Here is a 12,703-nt window from a genome sequence, read left to right as displayed (position 1 = left end):
AGATCTAATTGCGAACGGCCGAACGTGCGCTATATACATAGCTGAATGGAACAATAGCCTTCACTCGAGATAGACACCAATTAGCGTGGACATAATCGAATAATACCTACACATACACGTATCGTCTTTTCGCATACGTATGACTTACGTATAGTATCTATATAGATGAAAACGTATGGTGTGAATATAAAGTATGAATAATTCGAGATAGAGAGGTGTAAAAATGTATTAGTGAATGTACGCAAGGCTGACGAGAAAACTATACAGATGCAAGCTTTATCGTTTTATTTTAGAAAAGTTAACGAACGTTAAAAAATATGTGCTCGCGGGTAATTCATTTTCTGAATTCCTCTTTTGACGCTATCTTTTAACTATTATTAAGACTACTTATACGTAACGTAATTGTGATAAAATTATGAGGGTTTAAATATTTCATGCGTGTTAGTGCGCGTATAGAAATTTGTATATCGTCTTAAAATTTACATACCCATTACATACATACATGCATATGGAGACGTACCTACACAAATACTTCTAAACGCGTTCAAGTAGTAACACATATGTTATACATATGTATATACATAGATGCGTATATGTACGCACACGTATTTCATATTTCATGGTAAATTTTCACCACGTTAAAAACTACTCTCCCTTTCGCCATGGAAAGCTTTTACGGTGGCTTTTAACGCCACAGTCTCGTTGCAATTACGCTCGTAAAGCGAGCAGTTTTGCGGAACGTTTTCTCCGCAATATAGTCCAATCCGTGTTCTTTCGTCAACAGTTAAAAAAGAGATCTCTATATCATTCATTGAATAACCGTACTTGTCTAATTACGTTACATATATTATAAATTTAGACGAAAGAATATACGTACTCGTAGATACGCGTTTTAGAACGCGCACGCGCTAAACTGTATAAATTTGACGAACGACCCTTTGAAATGAAAGCTTTTCACTCTGGCGACCACGCGAAACCGCCTGTCGATTCCGTCTACACGACGATATGTCTTACGAATTTACGATAATTTCTTATGAACCTTCGATATTGGACCTTTCGAATAGTATGAGGGTATGTATCTACGTATATACTTCTATCTAGGTTTACGGATGAATTATTTCGGAAAGGGTATTCGTATAAAAATTTATTTTGTAGCATTTTGTTTGATATATGTGTATTATATTTTATATCTCTATATTGCATTTGCTCTCGATAGATAAGTATTAAGTTATTTTTTTGAAAGTATTCATTAAGTAGATATTAAATTTGTATGTAATTAAGTACATACGTTTAAGTATTCTCTACGTTTTAATATTTTTTCGATGAATATTTATTAAATTGCGAGGATGTGGTGGAAAGTGAATAAAAAATACAAGAAAAAAATATGACACAACTATCTCTCTAATTGTCCTTTTTTCTTTTTTTTATATTTTATATTTTCAATTTTCCATCTTTCGTATTCCTTTACGGATATTTCCTTACGAGAAATCAATCATAAGAAACAAACTATTGTTGTATGTACTATAAAATTCAATTCGTACTTGAGTTATGAGACTGCGTATGATTCCTTTTCGTTTTGTTTTATGATCGAACTACGTAGTATGCAACAAGTTTTCTTCAAATAAAAAAATATATTGATTTGTGTCGTTACGCGGATTGCTCGTGATGAAGAGGCTGCCATATGTCTATGTACGTGTATATATATATATATATATATATATATATATATATATATATATAAACATAAGAGAAAAATTAAAAAAATATTATTTTGATAAATATTCAAAATGATTACTCTGACTTTCGATACACAAAATACGACTATAATCGAATAGAATCGGATAGGATTCTATAAGTAAGGCTAGACCAATCGCCAATTTCCATTTGTCATTCTGAATTAAAAAAAATATTCACTCTATATAGAACGTATAGTATATATCTATATATAAATATTGCTATATTGTACTATTGATTTTTGTCAATGTCAAGAAAATCTGTCACGTCGAGCGATTTTCACGTACGTGGTCTCACTTTTGTTTATTTTTTCTTTACCTTTATTTAGTTCGTTTATTTCGAAAGTTATGTCATTTTACTCTCTGGCGTATGTATGTACGTCACATCACTCTTCTGAATTAGAGCTTATTTCCTCAAACGTGAAAAACGAATAACTCCGTCACTTCGAATCGCACGTTTTGTTGCTTTTCTCGAGCACGATGCATCGTAAAAGTCTGTCTCGTTTTTCGGGATACGTGCGCTTTGAGTGCGATCCTTATGCCAAGACGTATCTGTAGACTGAACTTCCAATAAAACTCTTTCTATTTTGTAATTCTGCTCGTATATAGTTTTGATGGAACAATTTTTTTTTGTTTCTTTTTTTCCAGTTGAATACATCTGATCAAGATAGAGTAGATAAAGACAGGATATTTTTTAAATATTCTTTTATCTATTTTATAACGTATCTCTGATATATCTAAATTTTTACTTCTAAATTATTTTTGATCGACCGACGTTGTATCAAATTTATTTTCTTTTTTTTCTTTCCTTTTTTTTAAATTTAAATCCACTATTTAAAATTTCTAACAAATTTCGACCCAAATGTATTTTCAAATTTAAAATCGACTGCGTTTAAGGCGTAACTTCTGCATTCTTGAAAGAAATCAGTACGTAATTTGAAACATAGCAATACGTTAAAAGAGCGTTACTACATTTGATCTTAGCCTTTGTCAGAAGGAATCATTTTCACGAGATTAAAGCAAGGAGAGCATAGTGGTTTCGTCGGCTAGTCTTAGCTGAAGAGTTAACAGTGGAATGTGTAATTAATTAAGGCGCTCCTCAATAGAATTCAAAAGTTCTCGAGGAAACAATCTCATCAAAATTAAAACCGCCCTCTTTGCTGCAGGTCAGCCCAACGGGGGCAGCATGGCATTTACGTTTAATTAAAGTATCACTCGGTCATTTATTCGAGTATCTATCTTTCCGTTTTTGAAGAAGCTCGAAGAAGTAAAGTGTGAATCCGTGACTCGACTCTTCGTTGCGAACTTATCTCTTTAATCTTATTTCTTTTTTTTTCACATACAGATATATACGAAACTCCAAGTCGAATATCTTTAAAAAAGTAATTCGGTTATAATGAACGAACGTTTTTCAAATAATTATTTTATCAAAGAAAAATTCATAAAATGTAAATGGGAAAACAAAATTTCTAATTCTAATATTTTTACTTAAAACCAAGAGATAATTAATTAATTTAAATATATTAATTAATTTATGTTTAATATGCCGAAGTTAATTTATATGGATATTAGATCCCGATTTAATTCGTTAAATATCAAAGTTTATTTGCGTTTTCGATCGTAAGAATTCAAACAAATTTTCTAGAGAAATTAATTAAACTTGAACGTTTGATGAGTAGAATTTACTACTTTTACGCAATAAATTCAATAAGATCCGCCAGAAAGCGAAATGATTGCGTAAAACGAAGACTTAAGGTTACTAACTCGTTAAGGCGTAAATGGAGAGGTGATACTTCGTTATATAAACTTAGCTACGTTACGAATTAGCAAAATTTTCGATGAATTCAACGCTATCGATACTCGTGTTTATTTCGAGTCCATAAATGTAACGGCAGAATGATATTTGAACGACTAAATGATAAAAATATTAATCGATACAAAACCAAATAAAAATCAATCATAGTAAACATAAATTCGAGGAATTCACATTCTACGACAAATAATGACAGGAGACAAATTGTCGTAAATTTATTGATCACTTCACCGTCGAAATCTATTACGAATCAAATATACATTATAAAATAAATAAAGTCAATTGGTCAAAGGCAGGATCGAACGTATGCAATTTATGAATATCGATCATTTCGGCAAGTGAATAAAACAAAGAAGATAATAATTCTCCGATTCGAGTGAACGTGATTCCGATTATAAATAACACTAATTGTTAGAGATAGTAACGTGTCTTTTATAAAACAAAAACGTAACTGTAATTTTTTATTAAGGCTGTTCATCATCTTTTGCTCGAAGCGTATGTGACTTCAGCAACAGATATGGACAAAATATGAACTACAAGCGCAAGCGAGGAACACTGTCTCCATCATGCGCCCATCGTATCAGTGTATAAGCTTGTCTAGATTATACCTGAGTTAGTATGGGTTAGAGTATATAGTGTTAGTAGACTGTGAACTCATTTTTCAGTATTTCATATTTATATCTTACTTTGATGGTAGCGTGTCTCTTGCATTATTCCGTATTATATACGACGCAGACTTACGCATTTATTTTACGATATGAATACATAAAGAATAATAAATATAATTGATACATTTATATATATAGTAACTAGTACATACAACTTTGATGAAGAAAAAAATTTTGTTGAATATATTGTAAAAAGTAATAATTAATGAATACATATATAACAAACGTTATATCTCCCAAGAAATTTACTCGTGATTATTCTCAATGCTCTTTCACTAATTAATTACAACCACTCACCGTGCAGATTCGAACCTTCAACATGTTTGAGTTCAATATGATCGGAAGAACTCAAAAAATTCACGTACTCCTTAAAAAGTTCTACGATGGATCCAAAATACTCGTTTGCGATTTAGGTCGAAATTGAGAGTGAACGATACGTAAGTGGTTGAAAACGAGGTAGGTCGGCATCGAAGTTGCTTGAAATCCTCTTCAATGATGCAAAGACTCTAATACACGGTAGTTGTTTTTTAACGAACGGTCACTGAAGTAAATTCGCGAAACACTACTATGTTTTATAACTACAGTCTATGCGACTGTTAAAAAGGCAAAAACTTTACGTAAAAACGTTAAAAAAGACAAACATTGACTCTAACGACTGCATTGCACGTAATTGATACAACTTCACTTATTTAAATCACTAAACTCGAATGAATAAACACTGCTTCTACTACATGACTTTCTGATTTTAGCTATACAAACACTTGGTTGCTTCATTTTTAAATTGAAATAAAATTATTAGTATTATTGTTATAATAAGAAATTGTTGGAAGTATTTGAAATGAAAATATACTTACTTTTAGTCTTCGTTGACGATGAGCATCTGAATAATGACAATCGCTATTCGACGTAATATTATTTAAATATTCCTTGATTATACCCGATGCACACAAAATAATCAAAAGTATAAATTATTAAAATTTATCGACGTGGAAAGTGAGAAGTTTGATGTTTACTCGTCGGACTCGAAAAGGAAACTGTTTCGATAACCATCAAAGTCAGTGAAAAGTTCGTTTTTGTTGACGTAAACAGGCAACGACCTCGCGTTCAAAATTTAACCTTATTTAAATATTGATTTACATTTCTTTTATATTTATCGAGTGTTTCAAGCTACGAAATGTTTATATAATTATGCTATTATTTAAATATTAGTCAGCTATACTTGACTTACGTTTCAAATTGCTTAAAAAATTTTTAATTATTTCAGAATATGATTTAGTTAAATTTATATGTTCGGAAAGATAGTGCTCCGATCTTTACTCGCCGACATCGAAAGGAGAACTGTTTCGGTAATAGTAAAGTTAGTGGAGAGTTAGTTTTTTTTTTGATAACACGCCAAGATAACGACTCGGTGTTCTTAATATTAAATTAAAATTATTTTATATTAAACTCGTATTACCGGCTATTTATTCTTTAACAGAATCTTTAATTGAATATTATTTAAATATTAATTTAGCGTATTTCGTGCACATACTGCATTATTTTAATAATTACAAAATTATTAAAAATATAAATTATTGAGATTTAGCCGTATGGAAAAGGTGAACTTCGATATTTATTCGTCGGAGAGCAAAAGAAAACTGGTTCCGTAACAATCAAAGTCACTCAAGTGTCCTGTTTTGTTTATATTAAATGCGGTCAAAGACTACAAATACAAAATTTATCTACTTTAAAATATTCAATTGAAATTATTTTATATTTAACGTCTGTTACGAACTATACTATTTTTAATCAAATTTACGATTTTTCCAAGATCAGTTAATTATATTGCACGTACATTATACATTATTTAAATAAATATAAAATATTCGAGAATATAATTTATTTATGCTTACCTGTACGGAAAGAGAGAATTTCAATGTTTATTCAATGGAATGGAAAATAATGTTGATTCGATAACTGTCAAAGTCGGTCGAGCGTTCGTCTTTGTTAGCAACCCTATGTCAATTTTAAATTTCAGATTTAAACGTCCCGAAATATTAAATTAAAATTATTTTACAACAATGTTTCACGAGCTATGTAGACTTTAAAATAATGTACGGATTTATATAAATTATTCTTTTATAATTATTAATAACTAGTAGAGTTCAATACAGTATTATACATATGTTAGATGAATATTAAATAATTGAAAAAATTGTTTACGAAATGTTTGAGAATGGATATTTAAAATTCAATGACAGATTAATTGTTTTCCATATAGATATTATATAGATTATTTCATTTTATAGATAAAATTATAAGAAAGACCCGATATTTGTTTTCTTGTTGGAAGATAAAGAACTTCTGTGTAAATATTAGCGTTTCACTTCTATCCAATCATTTTCATAGTATCGTACGTATAGTTTATACCAGAAATATAGTTTATACTTAGCATGCATAAAAAGTATGTATATGTATATATACGTACGTATACTAGCACGTTGACCTTTAGAAACCCGATTCTTTCCTTCGATCGGGTTAAACGAAGAGAATAAAAAACAAGAATAAAAAAAGAAAGAAAGAAAGAAAGAAAGAAAGAAAGAAAGAAAGAAAGAAAGAGTAGAAGAGATGCAGAGAGAGAGAGAGAGAGAGAGAGAGAGAGAGATATAGATAGCAAGCAGCTGAGAAGAGTGGTGATGGTCCAATTAAGCGTTCTTTCTTCTTCCCGTTGCCACGGCAATCCGTCCGATTCGAAACAAAAAAGAAGACAGTACAACAAGGAGTCGTTATTGGAAATTCGTAGGAACGTGATCAAGCAGCGAGAGGACTTACTGTCGCGCGTGTTTCACGCTTTTCCTCTTAATTATTTCGTACGTTTCTCAGTGTGTGAAAATACTTTTTAACATTCTTAATATATCTGAAAGTGCAAAGAAGCATGCATACGAGCGTTTACACATATATATACACATACATTCCTTTGACAGTCATTAAAAATCGCTCGAGTAAAGTAAAAACGATATTTCAGAATAACTTCATTTTATCAGAATTTATTGCACCTAACAAACGAAAAAAATAGACTAACACGGATTAAAGAAATATGAGAATTTGCAAGTAGAAAATTTACAATTTTTTTTCTTTTGTCTTCTTTTCTTCATTTTTTTTTCTTTTCTTTTTCTTTTTATAATGATCGTTATATTTTATTCTTACTTTTTTGTTCGAATACTCTGGAGTGTAGTAGGTATGTACGTAAGTACCTGTACGCGCGTACTATTTCTCTTGAGAAATTTTGAACGATTTCTTTTCGAGACACTACGAAATAATTCTCGTAAGAAGATTGGAAAACGTTCGTATTTGCGTTAGTACATGACGATAATTGTGAAAAAACGTTTTGCAGTACAAGCGTAAATCATACTATAGTATCAAACTGAAATCGAAAGGAAACGAATAAATAGAAAAAAGGTGTGAAAGCGTGACGTATTCGAAAAGCATTCTCCACGAGAAAATTGCCTTTTTTCTTGTTCTTCTTTCTCTTCTCCCTCTCTCTCTCTCTCCCTTTCTCTCTTTCTATTCGTCAAGGATTCTGTAGAAGGAAACGGGAAACGTATTGCTTCGGGAACTTTGAAAATCAATTGGATTCGCGAGCAATATAAGCGGAAATTCAGAAAGTCAACCACCTACGTTCCAAACACTCGACTTCGTCTTTCGCTCCTCTTCTCTTATCCCCAACGGGTACGAACCTCTTATGACTTACGGACTTTGTTTTACTTCGTAATAAAGTTTATCGAGTGAAAATGAGAAAAAAGAATTTATACGATTACGTATTGGTTCATTTACATGTCATCTATTGTATACGAGAAAGAAGAATTCTAGATTCTTTTTTTCACAAAAACACAAAACTGTATATACTTTTTTCTATTTGAACTATAAAATAATAGTTAAAGTACAATAAGGATAAGTCAACTTTCAATCGTAATTAAAATAAATATAATACGTGTTATGTGTGATATGACGGAAAAAAATAAAAATTCAAATTTCCTACATCATCGTTTCTACTGCAAAAGTAAGAAAATCTTTTTATTTTTTATTCTTACAGAAATTAGACACAATACAAAATTTTTAACGAAACAATAATTGAGACAAAGTGGTCGTAATATATCTTAACTGTATTGTACATTTGTTAAAAGATTATAGTTAATTTATCGATACGATATATAACAATGTTCTATCAAAATCTTTTCACTGATACATACATATTTTTGTTCAAAAAGTATACAATTTCAAATCAATGAACGATAATCCATCAGTGATTAAAAATTTTTCACAGTTGTACGAAAAAATAATTGTAAAGTATAATATTAGAAATCTGTTGGAACTTATCAGATATCGTTAAAAATCGTGTAAGTATATTTTGTCATTTAAAAAACTAAACACTTTTTTTACGATTGTTATTCACAAAATCGAACTCACGCAAATAGTTTTAATCTCTCGGAGACAGTTTTTACAGACAACATGTCTTACATTAACGTAATTGCAACAGACTTACACTATCACCGATCACAAAAATATAAGTTTCCCACGTTTCTAACTTCTTCTTTTCTAGAATAAAATTCGTCGTTGCATCGTTCAAAATCAGAAGCGATCTCTTTCGTGAAGGACTTTTCAATCTCTTCCTTCGGCCCGTCGAATCTGAAAGTCCGCTCGAATAGAAAGATGGTTTCATTACTTTAGCATGCACTGGACCGAATCTTTTCGCCAACTCTCTTTCTATGGAATACTTCAACATCGGCTTTAGGTTTCAGAGAATGATATCGATAGATCAGTTTTCCTCTTTGGAATCGTTGAAAGTTACGAGACGAAAGAGAACGTACCAACACAGCTTCGACATTCGATTTACTGGAACTAAAAGTCTTTGTTGAATTCTCTGAGAGAATAGTTCGTGGGTAAGTGCAAGAATCAGTCTGCGAAGATGTAAATCGGCCTGTAAAATTCGATGTATTCTTGTTCTTGCGTCATTAAGATTAAGATATCGACTTAAAGGAAAAATATTGTCGGCAATCCAAAAGTTAAATGCTACGTTAAATCGGACAATACTTTTTCCCTATCTCGATGCTTCCACTTGTTAAATCTACATAATTGTTAGTTACATTACTCCCATCGCCTTATCTCTATTCGCTTAGCTTATGCATTCTGTATATTAATTATATCAACGTTATTTGATTATTTTAATTTATCATTATTTTCTATCTACTGGTATAGTCTGTTATCTTGTCTTTACTCGATTACCTACCAGTTACGATTTCGTCCCCTTTTAGTACTCCCTTTGATGTTGCAAAAAACAAAAAAAAAGGTATCAAGACAAGCAAACTGGTAGAACTAGTTGACGAACGTCTTGTATTATTTCTTATACGAAGGTTTCCTTCTGACTGTACCGGTTGGAATCCCATTGGAATCTTCTCCAGTTATAGAAGACTTTTCGCTGTCCTTTTTCTGAAGGGTAGGAATAGAAGATTTACCGTCATGTGCATAAGTCACGTTCGCGATTTTACCAGGTACTGCTTCGACTCTTTGCACGATCTCCGTCTTCTCTGTATGCGTCTGAGTTAACGATTTATCGATACCGGTAGGTAAGTCCTCTTTTCGTCTTGAGAAAGACGGTATTCTCGTTATTTTCGGCTTTTCTCTTAAGGGAGGTCTGTCGACAGTAGGCCTGTTCTCTTTACGTTCTAGGATCTTATCCCTTTCGACGTTCTGACTATTTTGTCGTTCCACCAATGGTATGGCCGAGATTTTCGGTACGTTCCTTTGATCTCTGCTCTTCTGAAAGCTAGTCGTAGGTTTTATAATAATTTTTGGTTGTTTTGGATTCGTCATAGCGGTATTCTTTGAATCGCCAGCAGTTATTATGATACGCGGTTCCTTTCTTTCCTCCTTCGAGCTAGTTAAATTGCTACTACAGTTAGATTCGAGCTCTAACCGTTCCGATGAGCCTAAATCGATGGTATGAGCTTTCGAAGGAGGTATCACGGTTTCAACGGAGCAAGCATCTCCTACATTGGCTATAGTCTGGCAGAGATCTTGATTACCCTGTCCTAGAAGATTAACCACTCTCGGAGTGATCACGATCTTTGGCTCGCCTGTCCTATCCCAATTTGCGTTACCACCGAGCAATCGCTGCTGCCTCTCTGGCTCCCTAGGAGCGATCACGATCCGCGGTTCCGAGGATGCCAATGACATTACCGGCACTACCTTACCTTCCTTCGATACAGGCTTGTACCAATTAGGGTTCCCCATTCCTGCCTCGATCAAGTCTCTTCTAGGATCTCCGATATCTTTGTCGAGTATCTGAGAGTTTGGTGAAAATGTGTAGGATCCACCGTGTACCGGACACCTTGGGTTCGTGTAAATGGTATCAACGCTACCACCGGCGGAATGAACGCTATTGATCATGTTTCCTTCTATGGAATCGATGATGCTAGGATCGGAGTTGTTCCTGGCAGAAGAATCTTGTCGTTTAGTTAATGGTCCAATGTGAAGATCACTGGTAACAGCTTCCTCCTCGCAATGGTTTTCCTTCTCTTCGGCGAATTCCAAGCTCTTCGATGTGCCGAACATTCTCGGCGGTGGTAACGGAGGTTGTCCTGATACAGGACTAGGTAAAGTACCCTTGTATCCCCTTAAAGAGTTCCCATGTTGTTTCGGGAGGAACAAGGTAGTTGGTACTGGAAGAGAACGTCTTTTCTCGATGTCTGGTAGAACCTTAGGGTAATTTCGTCGTTTTATCGTTCTAAGAGCTTCCTCTGGACTAATGCATTCTCTTTCGACCGTTGGTTCTCTGCACGTGACATTCACATCGCTTGGCGTACTACCCCCGCTAAAAGTTGTCAATTTCGTCGATTTCACATAGACTTCCTCCAATGGTGTCGTTTGATCCTCGGCATTCTTGGAGGCCTCAATCTCGACGGTCTCGTCGCTCCTTTCAAGATTCCCCCGTGGAAGTCGAACTTTCGACTTTGGATTGATCTTCGCGTAGAGACTGCTCGTACTACCGGAATCGGATTCATAGATTCGCGGAGTCGAGAAATTCGGTTTCATGCTTCTCAAGACGTTCTCCATTGGTAGTGGATCACTTCTCGAATGATGATGTTCTATCACAACGACTTGAGGTGTCATCTGGAATTGGCTGCTATCTGATAAAGGATAGTCGAAGGATTGTTCGATCTTCTCGACGAACGTCTCCTCCTTTCTCGACAATTCGATTGGTACTTGATTCAAAACGGATTCGGTCCTCGTTGCTGGGGTCGCATCAATAGCCACCGACACCTTTGGTACTTTTGACTTTTTACCAGGTCTTACCACGATCGTTGGACTCTCGTCGTATATAGGTTCTTCCTTCTTACCTTTCAATGCTTCCTCTTCTAATCGCCATTTTTCTTCTTCCTCTTGTTTCGTTAATTTCGCCTGATGCTCTTTCGCCAATGTTTCTCTAGTTTTTCGCAGAAATCTCGGCGAACACCTTCGAAAACATAAGAAAATAATTGGAAATGTGAATGGTTTTACTTTCTCTTCTTTTCTTTTTCTATATTTTTTTCTTACATTTAATATAATCGATTCTATTAAAATTTATAAAATATTTAATTGTCCTTTTGCATTCTCCAGATGACGACGCTAAGAAATAAATCGTTTCTCTAATTTTCTATTCTCCATCATTTTAAGATCATCGAAGGAAGCTGGCAAGTTTGACCGTTTGTGAAATAATAATCTCTTATTGTCTTTTCTTTTTCTTTTTTTATATTCATCGAATCGTTTTTATAGAACTAAAGTATGAAGAAAGAAGTCTGTTTAAGTTATGACACGCCACGTAATATACCACGATGATAAGAGAAAGACTAACCTTCGTCTACAAGTCTAATAATTTTCTCTTTCTTTTAGTCTTTACTGAATATTTGAGTCGAGATCATCATAACAACTACTTTGTAGTATATTCAAAGATCTTCGTGTAGAATACCATCTTTCTCTTTCTCTCTCTCTTTCTATGGCTTTTACGATGGAAGTTTTATGAGAATAATTCCTTTATTCCTTCAAATTTAACCAGAGGAAAAGTAGAAGACGTTGGCTTTGTAAAAGAAGGGTGAGAAACAAAAACGCTCTTAGAAGAAGCAATGCTACCTTCTGAATGTAGCTCTCCTTCTTTTAAAACATCACTTGGAGCATGCACGATTCCAAACTAAAATAAGAAAGAGAAAGAGCATCATTTTCATGCTCTAAATCTTCATGAGTACATATATATGCATATATATATAATATTTATATATATATTATATATTTATACATCTATATATATATATATATATATATATATATATACACATACACACACATACACACACAATATCTCATATAAACAAAATGAAAAGACCGAGTTCTATTCATTGACGTGTAACGAAGAATCCGTACTTCTTCAGGCTGAGTAATAATCGTGGAGAGAAAACGAGCGGAAATATACTTACTCT

The 12,703-nt window shown here is 33.3% G+C and overlaps 1 protein-coding gene across 5 annotated transcripts in view; it reads right to left on the bottom strand.

Moving 5' to 3' along the window:
• Positions 1–8,309: 8,309 nt before the first annotated feature.
• LOC127065596 (uncharacterized) overlaps positions 8,310–12,703 on the bottom strand; it is a 70,871-nt gene continuing 66,477 nt past the window's right edge. For 4 of the 5 annotated variants that reach the window (XM_050998144.1, XM_050998145.1, XM_050998143.1 and 1 more), the window contains exon 14: positions 8,311–11,706. In XM_050998144.1, the coding sequence (XP_050854101.1) occupies positions 9,588–11,706 (2,119 nt within the window). In that variant the 3' untranslated portion in view covers positions 8,311–9,587. Of the gene's footprint in view, positions 11,707–12,703 lie in introns of all 5 variants that reach the window. The other variant, XM_050998147.1, reaches the window with a different exon arrangement.

This window comes from Vespula vulgaris, chromosome 8 (assembly GCF_905475345.1).
Source record: "Vespula vulgaris chromosome 8, iyVesVulg1.1, whole genome shotgun sequence".
Classification (NCBI taxonomy): Eukaryota; Metazoa; Arthropoda; class Insecta; order Hymenoptera; family Vespidae; genus Vespula; species Vespula vulgaris.
The sequence above is the reverse complement of the archived record's forward strand: the minus strand, read 5'-3'. Positions and strand labels throughout refer to the sequence as shown.